Here is a 13378-nt window from a genome sequence, read left to right on the forward strand (position 1 = left end):
TTAGTTTAGCCTAGTTGTTTGGTTGAGAACCATTTCGGAGGGTAAAATAAGTGTATTATTTCTGCCAAACAAAAGGTAAACTTGGCAATGTTGCTCTCATGGTCTCATAAGCATTCAATAATTAGTTGCATGTCATGATTTATGCACTTTTTCATTCTGTTACAATACACCCCAAGCACTGTTACAACTAAACCAGAACATGGGCTAAATTGTAACACTTCACTCCTGACTTCTATAGAAATGGGTAAGGGAGACCAGGGATAGTTGTAACACTTCACCTTTTCATCAGTTTCTCAGAGATTGTTTATGGTAGTGTATTCAAAACTTGATACAAACAACCTACATCTGTCCTTTACAAATTGGTGTGGTTATATCGTCGGATGGGGCCACAGTGTCTCCTGACCCCTCCTGTCTCAGCCTCCAGTATTTATGCTGCAGTAGTTTGTGTCGGGGGGCTAGGGCCAGTCTGCTATATCTGGAGTATTCCTCCTGTCTTATCCGGTGTCCTGGGTGAATTTAAGTATGCTCTCTCTAATTCTCTCTTTCTTTCTTTCTCTCGGAGGACCTGAGCCCTAGGACCATGCCTCAGGACTACCTGACATGATGACTCCTTGCTGTCTCCAGTCCACCTGGCCGTGCTGCTGCTCCAGTTTCAACTGTTCTGCCTGCGGCTATGGAACCCTGACCTGTTCACCGGACGTGCTACCTGTCCCAGACCTGCTGTTTTCAACTCTCTAGAGACAGCAGGAGCGGTAGAGATACTCTCAATGATCGGCTATGAAAAGCCAACTGACATTTACTCTTGAGGTGCTGACTTGTTGCACCCTCGACAACTGTGATTATTATTATTTGACCATGCTGGTCATATATGAACATTTGAACATCTTGGCCATGTTCTGTCATAATCTCCACCCGGCACAGCCAGAAGAGGACTGGCCACCCCTCATAGCCTGGTTCCTCTCTAGGTTTCTTCCTAGGTTTTGGCCTTTCTAGGGAGTTTTTCCTAGCCACCGTGCTTCTACACCTGCATTGCTTGCTGTTTGGGGTTTTCGGCTGGGTTTCTGAACAGCACTTTGAGGTATCAGCTGATGTAAGAAGGGCTATATAAATACATTTGATTTGATTATATGTAAATCAAACTGCAAATGCATGGTGTTGTCTTAAATACAAGAACTATGCCAATCTGGTATTGGTTCTCTTGGGCATTGCTGCAATAAACAAAGTATTTACCATTTCATGTATGCCTGGACTATGGTCACTTGAGGCAATGCTTTTTAGATATGTGCTTTTTCCACATTGAAATATATTTTAGATATGTGCTTTTTCTGATTAAATATATTTGTCAACCAAGTTGAAGAGTGCCATTTCAGCAACATCTCTCAGGGTGTAGGCTAAAGTCACTGACAAAACTATACTGTGCATCATAGCCGCAGGAAGTAGGGGTATGAGGGTTCTGCAGCAACCCATGAAAAAAAAAAAGCACTAGATTTTGAAGTCCTTTATTCACAGATCAATAGAGCTGTCGGCAGCGCAGACAATATCGTTCCCAACCCCAAACTACTCCCTTCGAAGACAATTTAAAATCGCAGCACCCCCACCCCCACAGCTATGCTGTGCATTCAAGATAATGATCAGAATTTCCCCTTTCTATTTGTTCATGCAAATAATTTCACAACAGAAGGAACCAATGCTGAATGCCACTCAACTGACTGAAAACCAAGGCCAAAGATTTTTTGATTTTTTTATTCAAAATAAAATAAAGACATGACATACTTCCATGCAGAAAAAGAAAATGTATACACAATTTTTAAAAAAAACATTAAATAAACATTTTATACATGTCACCTGAGTCAATCAGATGTGCATTTACAAGGATGCATAGGTGCTACAAAGATCAGCGATTCATGATTTAGGTCAAGTATGGCTCATTTGATAAAGAACAGTGCGCATTACCAAAAGTGAAGGGTCAGTGCTATAGGGCACTGAGAACTAAGTTTACAGTTTCAGAGAGCTGCAGTGCTGGAACAAACTTAATGGACGTCGGACTGTCTAAATGTGGGGAGTGGATCAGAAACACAGAATAAAAACAATGCCTATTCACGCTTATCAATATTGTCCTCTACATAAAACCAACAAAATCTGCACAAAAACAAAAAATGTATGAGAGAGAAGGCAAAGTAATAAGCACATAATATGAAGTAGTCTGGGGTTGCATCTCCATTTAAAATGGCTTAGTCTCCATTGTTACTGATGAAAACAGATGTCAGGTGAAAGAAACATGGTAAATCGACACCAACCCGGTATACCCTTTCACTCATCCAGTTCTTTGAAAAACATCAGTACAGCCAACTATTTCCACATGACAACCCCACCCTTAACAGGAGCTGCTCTGTGTTTTCCCAGAGTCGGAAGTGTAGGTGCTACTCTTTTTGGAGTACTTCAGAGCGTTGAACGAGACCCTCATTCTCTCCACCGTCCTCTCACTGCGGCATCTCAGTGTGTTCTTCACATGCTGCCTGAACTCCTCTGAGATGAAGTAGTAAATGAATGGATCCACGCAGCTGTTGAGGGCGGCCAGACACAGGGTGGAGATGTAGAAGCCGTAGCCGTTGTTCACTCCTCCGGCCAGCAGGAGGGAGTAGTGCACCAGCAGCATGATGTTACTGGGGGTGAAACAGACCAGGAACATGACCAACACGGTAATGATTAGCACCACCGCCTTGCGCCGATTCTTGGTGATGCTGGCATCTGTCATGGAGTTCTTCAGGGACTTGAGCATCAGAATGTAGGCCACCACGCACACCACAGTGGGAACTACAAATCCCAGGATTCCCATGGTCAGGAAGTAACCTGCGGCCAAGCTATTCTGGCTGGGTCGGGTGACGTCGTGGCATGTGATGATGTTGAGGTTGGTCACTGTGACCGTCTGGTCATAGAGGTAGAGAGGGGTGGTCATCAGCCAGACCCCCACCCAGACTGCGACAGAGACGCCGATGGCTACCTCGTTGTTTCTCCTATTCTGGGAGAGTGGTTTGACGATGGCACAGTAGCGCTGCACACTAATACAGGTGATGAAGAGGATGGAGCAGTACATGTTTCCGTAGAAGAAGCCCACCAGGACTTTACACAACCCCTCACCATAGATCCAGTCGTTGCCGTTGAAGTGGTAGGCGATCTTCAGGGGAGTCCAGATGACAAAGAGCAGGTCGGACAGAGCCAGGTTGGCCATGTAGATGGCGGCAGGGTGCTTCTTCTTGGTCCTGAACAGGAAGACCCAGATGGCCATGGCGTTGGTGGGGAGCCCCACAGCAAACACCACTATGTAGACGATGGGGAGGAACACCGTGGTCAGACGGCTGTCCAGGACCATGTGGGCCGTCTGGGAGACCCACACTCCTTCCGGTGACTCGGTCCCCGTGAAGCCTCGGTTTTCAACATCAGCATTGCTCTGCTCTGAGAAAGAGAAGAGGAACAAGGCAAGTAGGAACAGGGCTATTAAGGAATTCTGACAATGGGGTTAAAAAGTATGCCATTTGAATACAATAGACATGTGATTTAATTCTCTGTCAAGTTCACTCTTCAACTATTACTTAAAATTAGAGCCAACATAAAGACAAATTATATAAAGTCAACTAATAAGACTCCAGGTGGTCATTTTCTCTTAAATCTTGACTTTGGAAAGTCTGTCATTAGTATGTGGGATGACATTTTGGCCGCGTTCCTCTGCCCAGGTGTTGCTCACCCTTGCCAGATCTTACAAAGCCTGGATAAGTATTTTACGTATCAGCTAACCACATACAGATTGCTATAATGTCAGTCGATGATGTGGCACGCAACCATTGGTTGACGCATGCAACGTCTGAGCAGGGGAACACCGCCGCCTTCAAAATAACTGGGAAATGAGTGGAAACGCTAATCAGATGTGTTACATTTATACATCCAGTGAAATATGTCTCATTGTTCTGTGATAGAACATCTCTTCTCCATTCAATAAAATGTTAGAAAATTCTAATTCGTTTTCATTGGGAAAGCAGATAAAGCGTTCACTTTTGCATAGGGAAACAATCTTACAAATTAGTTTACTACACCTCCTTAATTAGGCCCTAACTAGTTGAGACTTCTGCTTTGCACTCCGTTGTCAGCCAAGCCTACATTTCACTGATCTTAGTAGCATGAAGCATTTTTCGGTTTGGCTGTTGGTTTCAAGTGTATGTGGCTGTTCTAGTTTGTATGGCACACGGGGCGAACCCCCCCCGCCCCCCGCAAGATGCCGCCCGTACTTAAATCCGCTACTGATTTTGTATTAGTCTATAAATACATCTCATTGCCAAAATTCGTCTTCTCTCCCATGTCTTATTCAACTAGTATTTTTGAAAGTGTAAGGATAATAATTCAGCCATAGTTGTTCTGAAATGTTTATTGCTTTCCAACATTTTACTCCCTCCTCCATGTTTAATATAACACACCTACATGTATTATTCATTTCGGTTGCCTGACCTGAGGTTTGTTCTATAGAAAGTATTTGACTCTAGCCACAAAATTAAGGAAATTAATAGGGGGGGGGGGGGGGATTCTGGCAGGCAGGGAGATTTTGGTTCCACCGGTTCCGTGGAACACCGGTTCCACGGGCGCCGGGCTACATTAATCGAACCTTTCGATGTCTTAAGGTTTGTAAGAACAACGACATCACATGACAAGCAGGAGTATTTCACAAACGTGGTATTCATTTAGGAATCAGAGGGGATCCGACTCAATACTTTTACCATAAATACATTTAAGAATATCACAACGAACAAAAACACACACCAATAATAAGAACTAGACGAGGGGAAAGACTAGCTCTTACCAGTTTCCTGAGACAGACAGTGCTCGGCACAGGCCAATAAAAACATAAGTTTCAAACAATGTGTCTTAAAACTCATGTTAACTTCCACAAAAGGATCCAACAACAATCTGTCTGCGACGTATGAGTGTTGAGTGCCGACGGCGCGTTTGTTTGCGGATTCCTTCTGTCTGCACGACGTGAAAGTGACCTAAAGAGGAAGTACAACATCCCGCCCTCACGTAACAGGTGAGAAGGAAATAAACCTGTGTGATGTCATGTGACCGTACGCATCTGTGTCCTCAGGCTGACTGGCTCTAGTAGGATCTCGCCCGCAGACACTGATCTAAGGTCAGTTTTGTGTTTTTACACTAAAGGCTTCAAGTTAGAATTTAGGGAAGGTATAAGACAGGGATCATCAACTAGATTCAGCAGCGCTCGGGACGATTTTTTTCTTGAGCGGAGGGTCGGGGGCTGGAAAATAATTACAACTAATTTGTAGACTGCAAATTGACCACGGGAAACCCTAACAGATTTGACTAAAACATCATTTCAAACCTTGCTGACGTTTGTATAAGACCACATGTCTCTCAATTATGCGTGGAAATAGTTGGTAACAGATTTCCCAAATTAAAATAACTTGTAGCTGATTTTCTGGTGTTTGTATAAAAACAATATGTCAGACAATGAATATTTATTTATTTTTTGCTCAGAAAACATGGGGGCCAAATAAAACCACCTGTGTGGCCAAATTTGTCCAGTTGGAGAACCCTGGTATAAGCTGATCCTAGAGCTGTGCCAAGGTTGCAACTTCAACACCACCTGCATAGGTCTAAAGAAAATTACAGCTCAGCACTGCACGGCAGTAGATTAGTAGGTAGGCTAGTAAATAGTGGGTTAACCTTTTAGTGGAAAAGAAGCATCGAGAATATTTCCTCACGTTTAAAGAATAACAAATAGATTATCCTCTGCCATTTTCTTCTCCTTCTTTATGTTCCCAGTTGCAACACATAACAAAGGTTTATGAGATGAATGAGAGAGGGGTGTGTGTTGCATAAGGTTCAGTGTCCTCAGGGCAGGCTCAGTGGACGTTCCAAAGGTTTGGTCTTTTTGTTTGACTTAGTCACTAGCATCTCTGTTTGGCCAATAAAATGTGTCCTTTAATGCAGAAGGCTAGTTGCTTGAGGACTCTCAGGTGCTTTTCTCATGCTCTGTTTGTCTTTCTTCAGGTGGAAAGGAGGAATGGAATGGATAGGATTGGTGGTGATGGGGGATGGTATGGGAGGACAGAGAGGAGAGAACGGGAAGTAACAATGTTATCTGACCTTTTGTCTTAAGATCATAATAGGAAAAAAAGGTATTGTTTATTGTACAACTCATTTGGTCAACTACCTGAAATTATCAACATGAATGAGTGTGTGTATATGTGTGTGTGTGCGTTAAAATGTATTACTCAATATTTCAGCAAATCGCAATGCCTCGTCCATTATTTGAAATCCTTCCTTCTAATAAACATTTTTTTAAATGAAATGATACTAAAAATGAAAGAATGCTTTATTATAAACACTTACCATTGCTTTTTTGTAATTTACATTTTAGTCATTTAGCAGACACTCTTATCCAGAGCGACTTACAGTAGTGAATGCATACATTTCTTAACATGCATTTGTTTTTTTTTGTACTGGCCCTCCGTGGGAATCAAACCCACAACCCTGGCGTTGCACACACCATTCTGGTGTTGCAAACACCATGCTCTACCAACTGAGCCACAGGGAAGACTTGTAATGGCTTTATGGCACCTAAGACCATTAAAATTCAGCATATGTTTAATTTATTCAAACCAAATATGTTCTATTAGCAAGCTGAGTACTTGTTTGAACTATATACCGAACACAAATATGCAACATGCAACAATTTCAAAAATGTTACTGAGTTGAGGTTCATATAAGGAAATCAGTCAATTGAAATAAATTCATTAGGTCCTAATCTATGGATTTCACATGAACGGGCAGGGATGCAGCCGTGGGTGGGCCTGGGAGGGCATAGGCCCACCCACTGGGGAGCCAGGCCCAGCCAATCAGAATGAGTTTTCCCCGAAAAAAGGGCTTTATTACAGACATAAATACTCCTCAGTTTCATCAGCTGTCCGGGTGGCTGGTCTCAGACAATCTCTCAGGTGATGAAGCCGGATGTGGAGATCCTGGGCTGGTGTGATTACACGTGGTCTGTGGTTGTGAGACGACATTGAAGGCGGCATATGGTAGAGAAATGAACATTCAATTCTCTGGCAATAGCTCTGGTGGACATTCCTGCAGTCAGCACGCCAATTGCATGCTCCCACAAAACTTCTGACATCTGTGACAAAACGGCACATTTTAGAGTGGCCTTTTATTGTCTCCAGCAGAAGGTGCACCTGTGTAATGATCATGCTGTTTAATCAGCTTCTTGATATGCCACACCTGGCAGATGGATGGATTATCTTGGTGAAGGAGAAATGCTCACTAACAGGGATTTGTGCACAACATTTTAGGGAAATAACCTTTTTGTGCGTATGGACAATTTCTGGGATCTTATTTCAGCTCATGAAACTTGGGACCAAAACTTGACATGTTGCATTTATATTTTTGTTCAGTATAAGTAGCTACAAAGCACCACCCGCTGGATGTAATGTGAAATAAAATTGACTTGAAGTAAGTATGATTTAGACCAATAGGGGGCATCACAGCACTACTTACGCTACCTTAGCACCCCTAGGCTGAGTATTGGAGTTGTCTAAAAGCTTTTCCATTTCTGCAAACACATTATCTATTCACACAATTGGAAATTTACTGCAATAATGAGTCTGAGCTAAAGTCATTTAGGCGATATAATATATATAGTGCATGGTATTTCTATGCAACATCGACAACATAGGCTATACATTTCACATTGCCGAGTAAATATTTGTACATAGAAAAAAAATTGTAAATGTTAACAAAATGAACAGAAACAGATCCTACACTACAGGCATGGACGTGAGCTCACTAAAACCGGCGTATAAAAGCATTTCCTTGTATTGTCCACAGTGTTCTTTTAAGAAATGGAAATACATGATTGAACAAAGACCCCTTTGTTATTCCCTTATAACAAACCATCAAACTTCATAGACACTGCTTTTGGGACCATAAACCTACTTCAAGAATAGCAACTTCAACTTCCATGGGAAATATATTTAAGATACAAATTTAAGATGTTATACATTATCATGCATTACACTTTTATAAATGGAAATGTTACTTTTCTCACACCCTAATGTACCTTCTTGGTGGTTGGGTTCAGGTCAGAAACAGCTTTGATCCATTTCAATCAGACCAGCAGCTTCTTGCACTGGTTTGGCCGGGGTAGGCCGTTCTTGTAAATAAGAATTTGTTCTTAACTGACTTGCCTAGTTAAATAAGAGGTAAAATTATTGTTTTTATTAAAAATATATATTTTTTTAAATGGATCTTCTTCATATAGTTGGGCATAGCCAAACCAGGCCCAGGAGTCACAGGCTACAGATGAATGTCTGACTGAATTCAATGTATGAGCCAAATCCATTCCGTCTCCTCAGAAAAAACCTAGCTTTGGTCCATGGCTATCTTTAAGACCATATATACACTTTCTGCACTGTCTGAAAAGGGGGAAATACACTGAGTATACAAAACATTAAGAACCCCTGCTCTTTCCATGACATTGACTGACCAGGTGAAAGCTATGATCCCTTATTAATGTCACTTGTTAAATCAACTTCAATCAGTGTAGTTGAAGGGGAGGAGACAGGTAAAGCCTTGAGACAATTAAAACATGGATTGTGTATGTGTGCCTTTCAGAGGAATGGGCAAGACAAAAGATGGAAGTGCCTTTGAACAGGGTATGGTAGTAGGTGCCAGGTGCACTGGTTTGTGTTAGGAACTACAATGCTGCTGGATTTTTCATACTCAACAGTTTCCTGTGTGTATCAAGAATGGTCCACCACCCAAAAGACATCCAGCTAACTTGACACAACTGTAGGAAGCATTGGAGTCGACACCTTGTAGAGTCCATGCCCAGAAGAATTAAGGCTGTTCTAAATGCAAAAGGGTGGGGTGCAACTCAATATTAGGAAGGTGTTCCAAATGTTTGGTATACTCAGTGTACATACTAAATATATATTCCTCACTTCAGTCAATTAAATATATATTCTTCACTTTAGTAAATGAATCAGAAACAGCTCTCTGTATCTCCATCCATCAGACCAGGAGTTTATTGTACTGGCTGCTGAGGCTGGCCTGGAAGGCATCCACCTTACTTATCCTGGTGCTGGTCCTGGAAGAACCAGAAGATGAGGCCAGATTCTTCCCTCCCTCTGCAGCCACCCGGCACCCCAAAGCCCCCGCAAGCTGCCTCTGGCACCGGGACGAGCCAAAGTAGTAGACTAGGGGGTCCAGGCAGCAGCTTATGCTCCCCACACACAGAGACACCAGGTAGGCCACGTGAGTGGCGTCCGGCTCCCCTGCCACCCGCCCACCAATCTGTAGGTAGTGAGCCAGGAGGATGGCGTTGGTGGGCGTGAAACAGAACACAAACACCACCAGCACGATTACCACCATCACCACTGCTCGTGCCTTCTGCCTTGAACGGCCTAGATCAAATGCCAATAAATAAAAAAAAACATTGTTATCCTCTTATGGGGAAGGTTGTTGTGCAGAAGACATGGAAAAGAGAATCAATACAAAGAGCCAACTTTTTAGACCAAAAACTTGGTCTGAGAAACCGCTCCTATTAGTAAAATTGCATGATGACAGTGGGTGGTCACTGTGCTGCATATCATTTGTGAAGTGCATGAGTCTGGTTTCTATTTACCTATGACGCCATGTGGAGCCCTGTTGAGCACCTGCACCACCCGGGAGTAACAGGTCACCATGACGAACAGCGGCAGGAAGTAGAGGGTGCAGGAGAGAATGGGGAAGAAGAAGAGGTAGCGCCCCTCTAACAGCTTCAGGTCCTGGATGTCATGGCAGGTGGTTATGCCCAGTGGGTCGTAGTAGACCGTCTGCTGAGAGAGGACCAGGGGCAGCGAGCCGCCCACAGCCAGGACCCACATGGAGCTGCAGGCCAGGGCTGCGTTACATGGACTCCTCCAGGCCAGGGAGTTGATGGGGTAGGCCACGGCCAGCAGGCGGTCCACGCTGATACAGGTCATAAGGAGAACGGAGGAGTACATGTTGCAGTAGAAGGCGGCGGTGACCAGGCGGCACATCCCCTCGCCGAAGCCCCAATCGTTACCACTGTAGTGGTAGACGATCTTGAAGGGGAGCAGTAGGGTGAACAGGAGGTCAGCGGCCGCCAGGTTCAGCATGTAGATCACCGCCGGCTTCATGGGCCGGATCCGTCGAGCAAAGGACAAGATGGCAACAGTGTTGAGGGGCACGCTGATGAGGAAGACGACAATGTAAAGCGTCGGGATGAAGATGGTGGACAGAGGGCCTGTGAGGAAGTTGTTGGCCGTAACAGAGATAGCGTAAGACCAGACTCCTGTAACATTCCTGACCGAGCCCAGTTCTACCTGTCCCAGTCTGGACCCGTTAATAAACCCATCTCTCTGTCCTGGTGCGGATCCGTTGTTGAGTCTGCCTCGGGGCCCATTTCTGTCTTCGTTTGGGTAGTAGTCCAGCAGGTCCAGATCTATATGCTCGTCTGTGACCAGGGGCCGTTCCGTGACTAATCTCCTGGCAAAGGTCCTAACGATGGAGCTGCCTGAGCAGAAAAACAACATAGAGACGTGAGTCAGCCACACATGAGGATAGGTGTGGAGCACTGCAGTCTACATTGTAATACAGTCATAGAGCTCAGTGGTGTGGAGAGCCTCAAACAGACTGTTTGGTTTTCTTTATAGGATTTCCTTGAAATGGGATGAAGCATGTCCTGATATGAGAGGATACAATGTAAATAAAATGCTTATCCTGTCAATAAAATGGCCAACTACTTAAATGTGTTCAAAAATAACACTTCTGGGGTCATGACCATGGCAATTCATTTCAATGTGTTTTGATCCATCACAGCCTATGAATGAAAGGTATATCAGTAAACTACACAATGTGTGAGAGAATGCATATAACCCATTATTTCTGGTTACAATAGTCTATAGGCCTATTGAAAATATACCATGACTTGGTCATTTATATTCAGGAATATGTATGCCTGACTGTCTATAAATGTTTGGCGACAATTTACAACAAAAAAAACGTGCATGATTTTGTTGGCTACATTTAGGCCTATGTTGTGATAATTCAGTGCTTAAAAATGAAGTCACCTTCCACACCGACCTGTTATAGCCTAGAAGAATGAGTTAACATTTGGAAAATAATTTGTGTGGCTATGTATCAAGAGGGTCTACTAAGTGTCGCCTACACGTTGTTTGTATGTAATACTTTAAGTAAAAGTGACACAGTTTATGAGGAAACAAACATTTAATCACACATGGGGAATTCTACTCACCGTTATAAACCGCGGACAACGCCGCATGCACGGCTGCCAGGAGAAGAAAAGTTCTATACAACATCCTCCCAGAACCGCAATGAAGTCCCATAAAGATGAACAGGTTTACTAATAAAGCCTACAGCGCCCCTGCTAGATCTGGAAACGTTTTTTAACCTGTAGGTTTGGTCTGTCTCCTCACTGTTGCTGTACTAAACTGTCGCTTTCAGACAGTTCACAGTCGCCTGTCCCACCATGACGCATTTTATAGCATTTTTTTCAGCAGGGCGCGCATTCATTTCTTCTGATGTCATCAGATGGGATCAAGGATCGGAACGGAAGAACAATATTTAATGTTGAATGACATTTTTGACTGAATGGAGATCGATGTTGTTTTCTTGTTAAGATAATTGTTATTAAATAGACCTAGCCTACGGATTTTTGGAAAACAAAAGTTACTTTTCTGACACTGATAGTCCCAGTTATTTCTTCCTAGACCCACAACTTAAAGTTTGACAAGAGCAGACAATAATATTTTTCAACAATTTCATTTATTTCAAACACTGAGGTCATATGTGAAGATTGCTATTTTGCCAGTTTGATGTGTTTTAGTTCAGTGTGTATGTTCTTGTTTTTGATAATAAAAAGCTGCAGGGGCTCAACTTTGGATTTAGAAGTCGGGGACATATATAGTACCAGTCAAAAGTTTGGACACACTTACTCATTCAAGGGTTTTTCTTTATTTTTACTATTTTCTACATTGTAGAATAATAATGAAGACATCAAAACTATGAAATAACACATGTGGAATCATGTAGTAACCAAAAAAGTGTTAAACAAATCAAAATATATTTTATATTCTTAAAAGTAGCCACCCTTTGCCTTGATGACAGCTTTGCATTCTCTCAACCAGCTTCATGAGGTAGTCACCTGGAATGCTTTTCCAACCGTCTTGAATGATTTCCCACATATGCTGAGCACTTGTTGACTGCTTTTCCTTCACTCTGCAGTCCAACTTATCCCAAACCATCTCAATTGGCTTGAGGTTGGGTGATTGTGGAGTCCAGATCATCTGATGCAGCACTCCGTCACACTTCTTCTTGGTCAAATAGCCCTTACACAGCCTGGAGGTGTGTTTTGAAAAACAAATGATAGTCCCACTAAGCACAAAACAGATGGGATGGCGTATTGCTGCAGAATTCTGTGGTAGCCATGCTGGTTAAGTGTGCCTTGAATTCTAAATAAATCACTGACAGTGTCACCAGCAAAGCACCCACACACCGTCACACCTCCTCCTCCATGCTTCAAGGTGGGAACCACACATGCGGAGATCATCTGTTCACCTACTCTGCGTCTCACAAAGACATGCTGGTTGGAACTAAAAATCTCAAATTTGGACTCATCAGACCAAAGGACAGATTTCCACCGGTCTAATGTCCATTGCTCTTGTTTCTTGGCCCAAGCAAGTCTCTTCTTAATATTGGTGTCCTTTAGTAGTGGTTTCTTTACAGCAATTTAACCATGAATGCCTGATTCACTCAGTCTCCTCTGAACAGTTGATGTTGAGATGTGTTTGTTACTTGAACTCTGCGAAGCACAATCTGAGGTGCAGTTAATTTCTGAGGCTGGTAACACTAATGAACTTATCCTCTGCAGCAGAGGTAACTCTGGGTCTTCCTTTCCTGTGGCGGTCCTCATGAGAGCCAGTTTCATCATAGCGCTTAATGAGTTTTGGGACTGCACTTGAAGAAACTTTAAAAGTTCTTGAAATTTTCCAGATTGACTGACCTTCATGTCTTAAAGTAATGATCGACTGTTGATTCTCTTTGCTTATTTGAGCTGTTCTTGCCATAATATGGACTTGGTCTTTTACCAAATAGGGCTATCTTCTGTATACATTGTCACAACACAAATGATTGGCTCAAAAGCATTAAGAATGAAAGACATTCAACAAATTAACTATTAACAAGGCACACCTGTGAACAGCTTTGCACACTCTTGGCATTCTTTCAACCATCTTCCCGAGGTAGTCACCTGGAATGCATTACAAATGGCAAATGGTGGCTAATTTGAAGTTTC

At 43.0% G+C, this 13378-nt stretch overlaps 2 protein-coding genes across 3 annotated transcripts; both read right to left on the reverse strand.

Moving 5' to 3' along the window:
* Positions 1-1727: 1727 nt before the first annotated feature.
* Positions 1728-5084, reverse strand: LOC115203945 (proteinase-activated receptor 2). Its single transcript, XM_029769047.1, has 2 exons — positions 4847-5084; positions 1728-3453 (listed from the first exon to the last, which is right to left on the reverse strand). Exons 1-2 carry the CDS (start codon positions 4920-4922, stop codon positions 2375-2377), a joined length of 1155 nt encoding a protein of 384 aa, XP_029624907.1. The 5' UTR covers positions 4923-5084; the 3' UTR covers positions 1728-2374.
* Positions 5085-8770: 3686 nt separating this feature from the next.
* LOC115203946 (proteinase-activated receptor 1) lies at positions 8771-11570 on the reverse strand. 2 transcript variants are annotated; one of them, XM_029769049.1, is made up of 3 exons: positions 11321-11570; positions 9686-10579; positions 8771-9354 (listed from the first exon to the last, which is right to left on the reverse strand). In XM_029769049.1, the coding sequence occupies exons 1-3, from the start codon at positions 11409-11411 to the stop codon at positions 9128-9130; spliced, it is 1212 nt and encodes a 403-aa protein (XP_029624909.1). In that variant the 5' UTR covers positions 11412-11570; the 3' UTR covers positions 8771-9127. The 2 variants fall into 2 exon arrangements, with proteins under 2 accessions (XP_029624909.1, XP_029624908.1); XM_029769048.1 differs by having other exon boundaries at positions 8771-9464; positions 11321-11569.
* Between the last annotated feature and the right edge of the window lie 1808 nt (positions 11571-13378).

The sequence above is a fragment of the Salmo trutta genome, chromosome 12 (genome assembly GCF_901001165.1).
Source record: "Salmo trutta chromosome 12, fSalTru1.1, whole genome shotgun sequence".
In the NCBI taxonomy this organism is placed as follows: Eukaryota; Metazoa; Chordata; class Actinopteri; order Salmoniformes; family Salmonidae; genus Salmo; species Salmo trutta.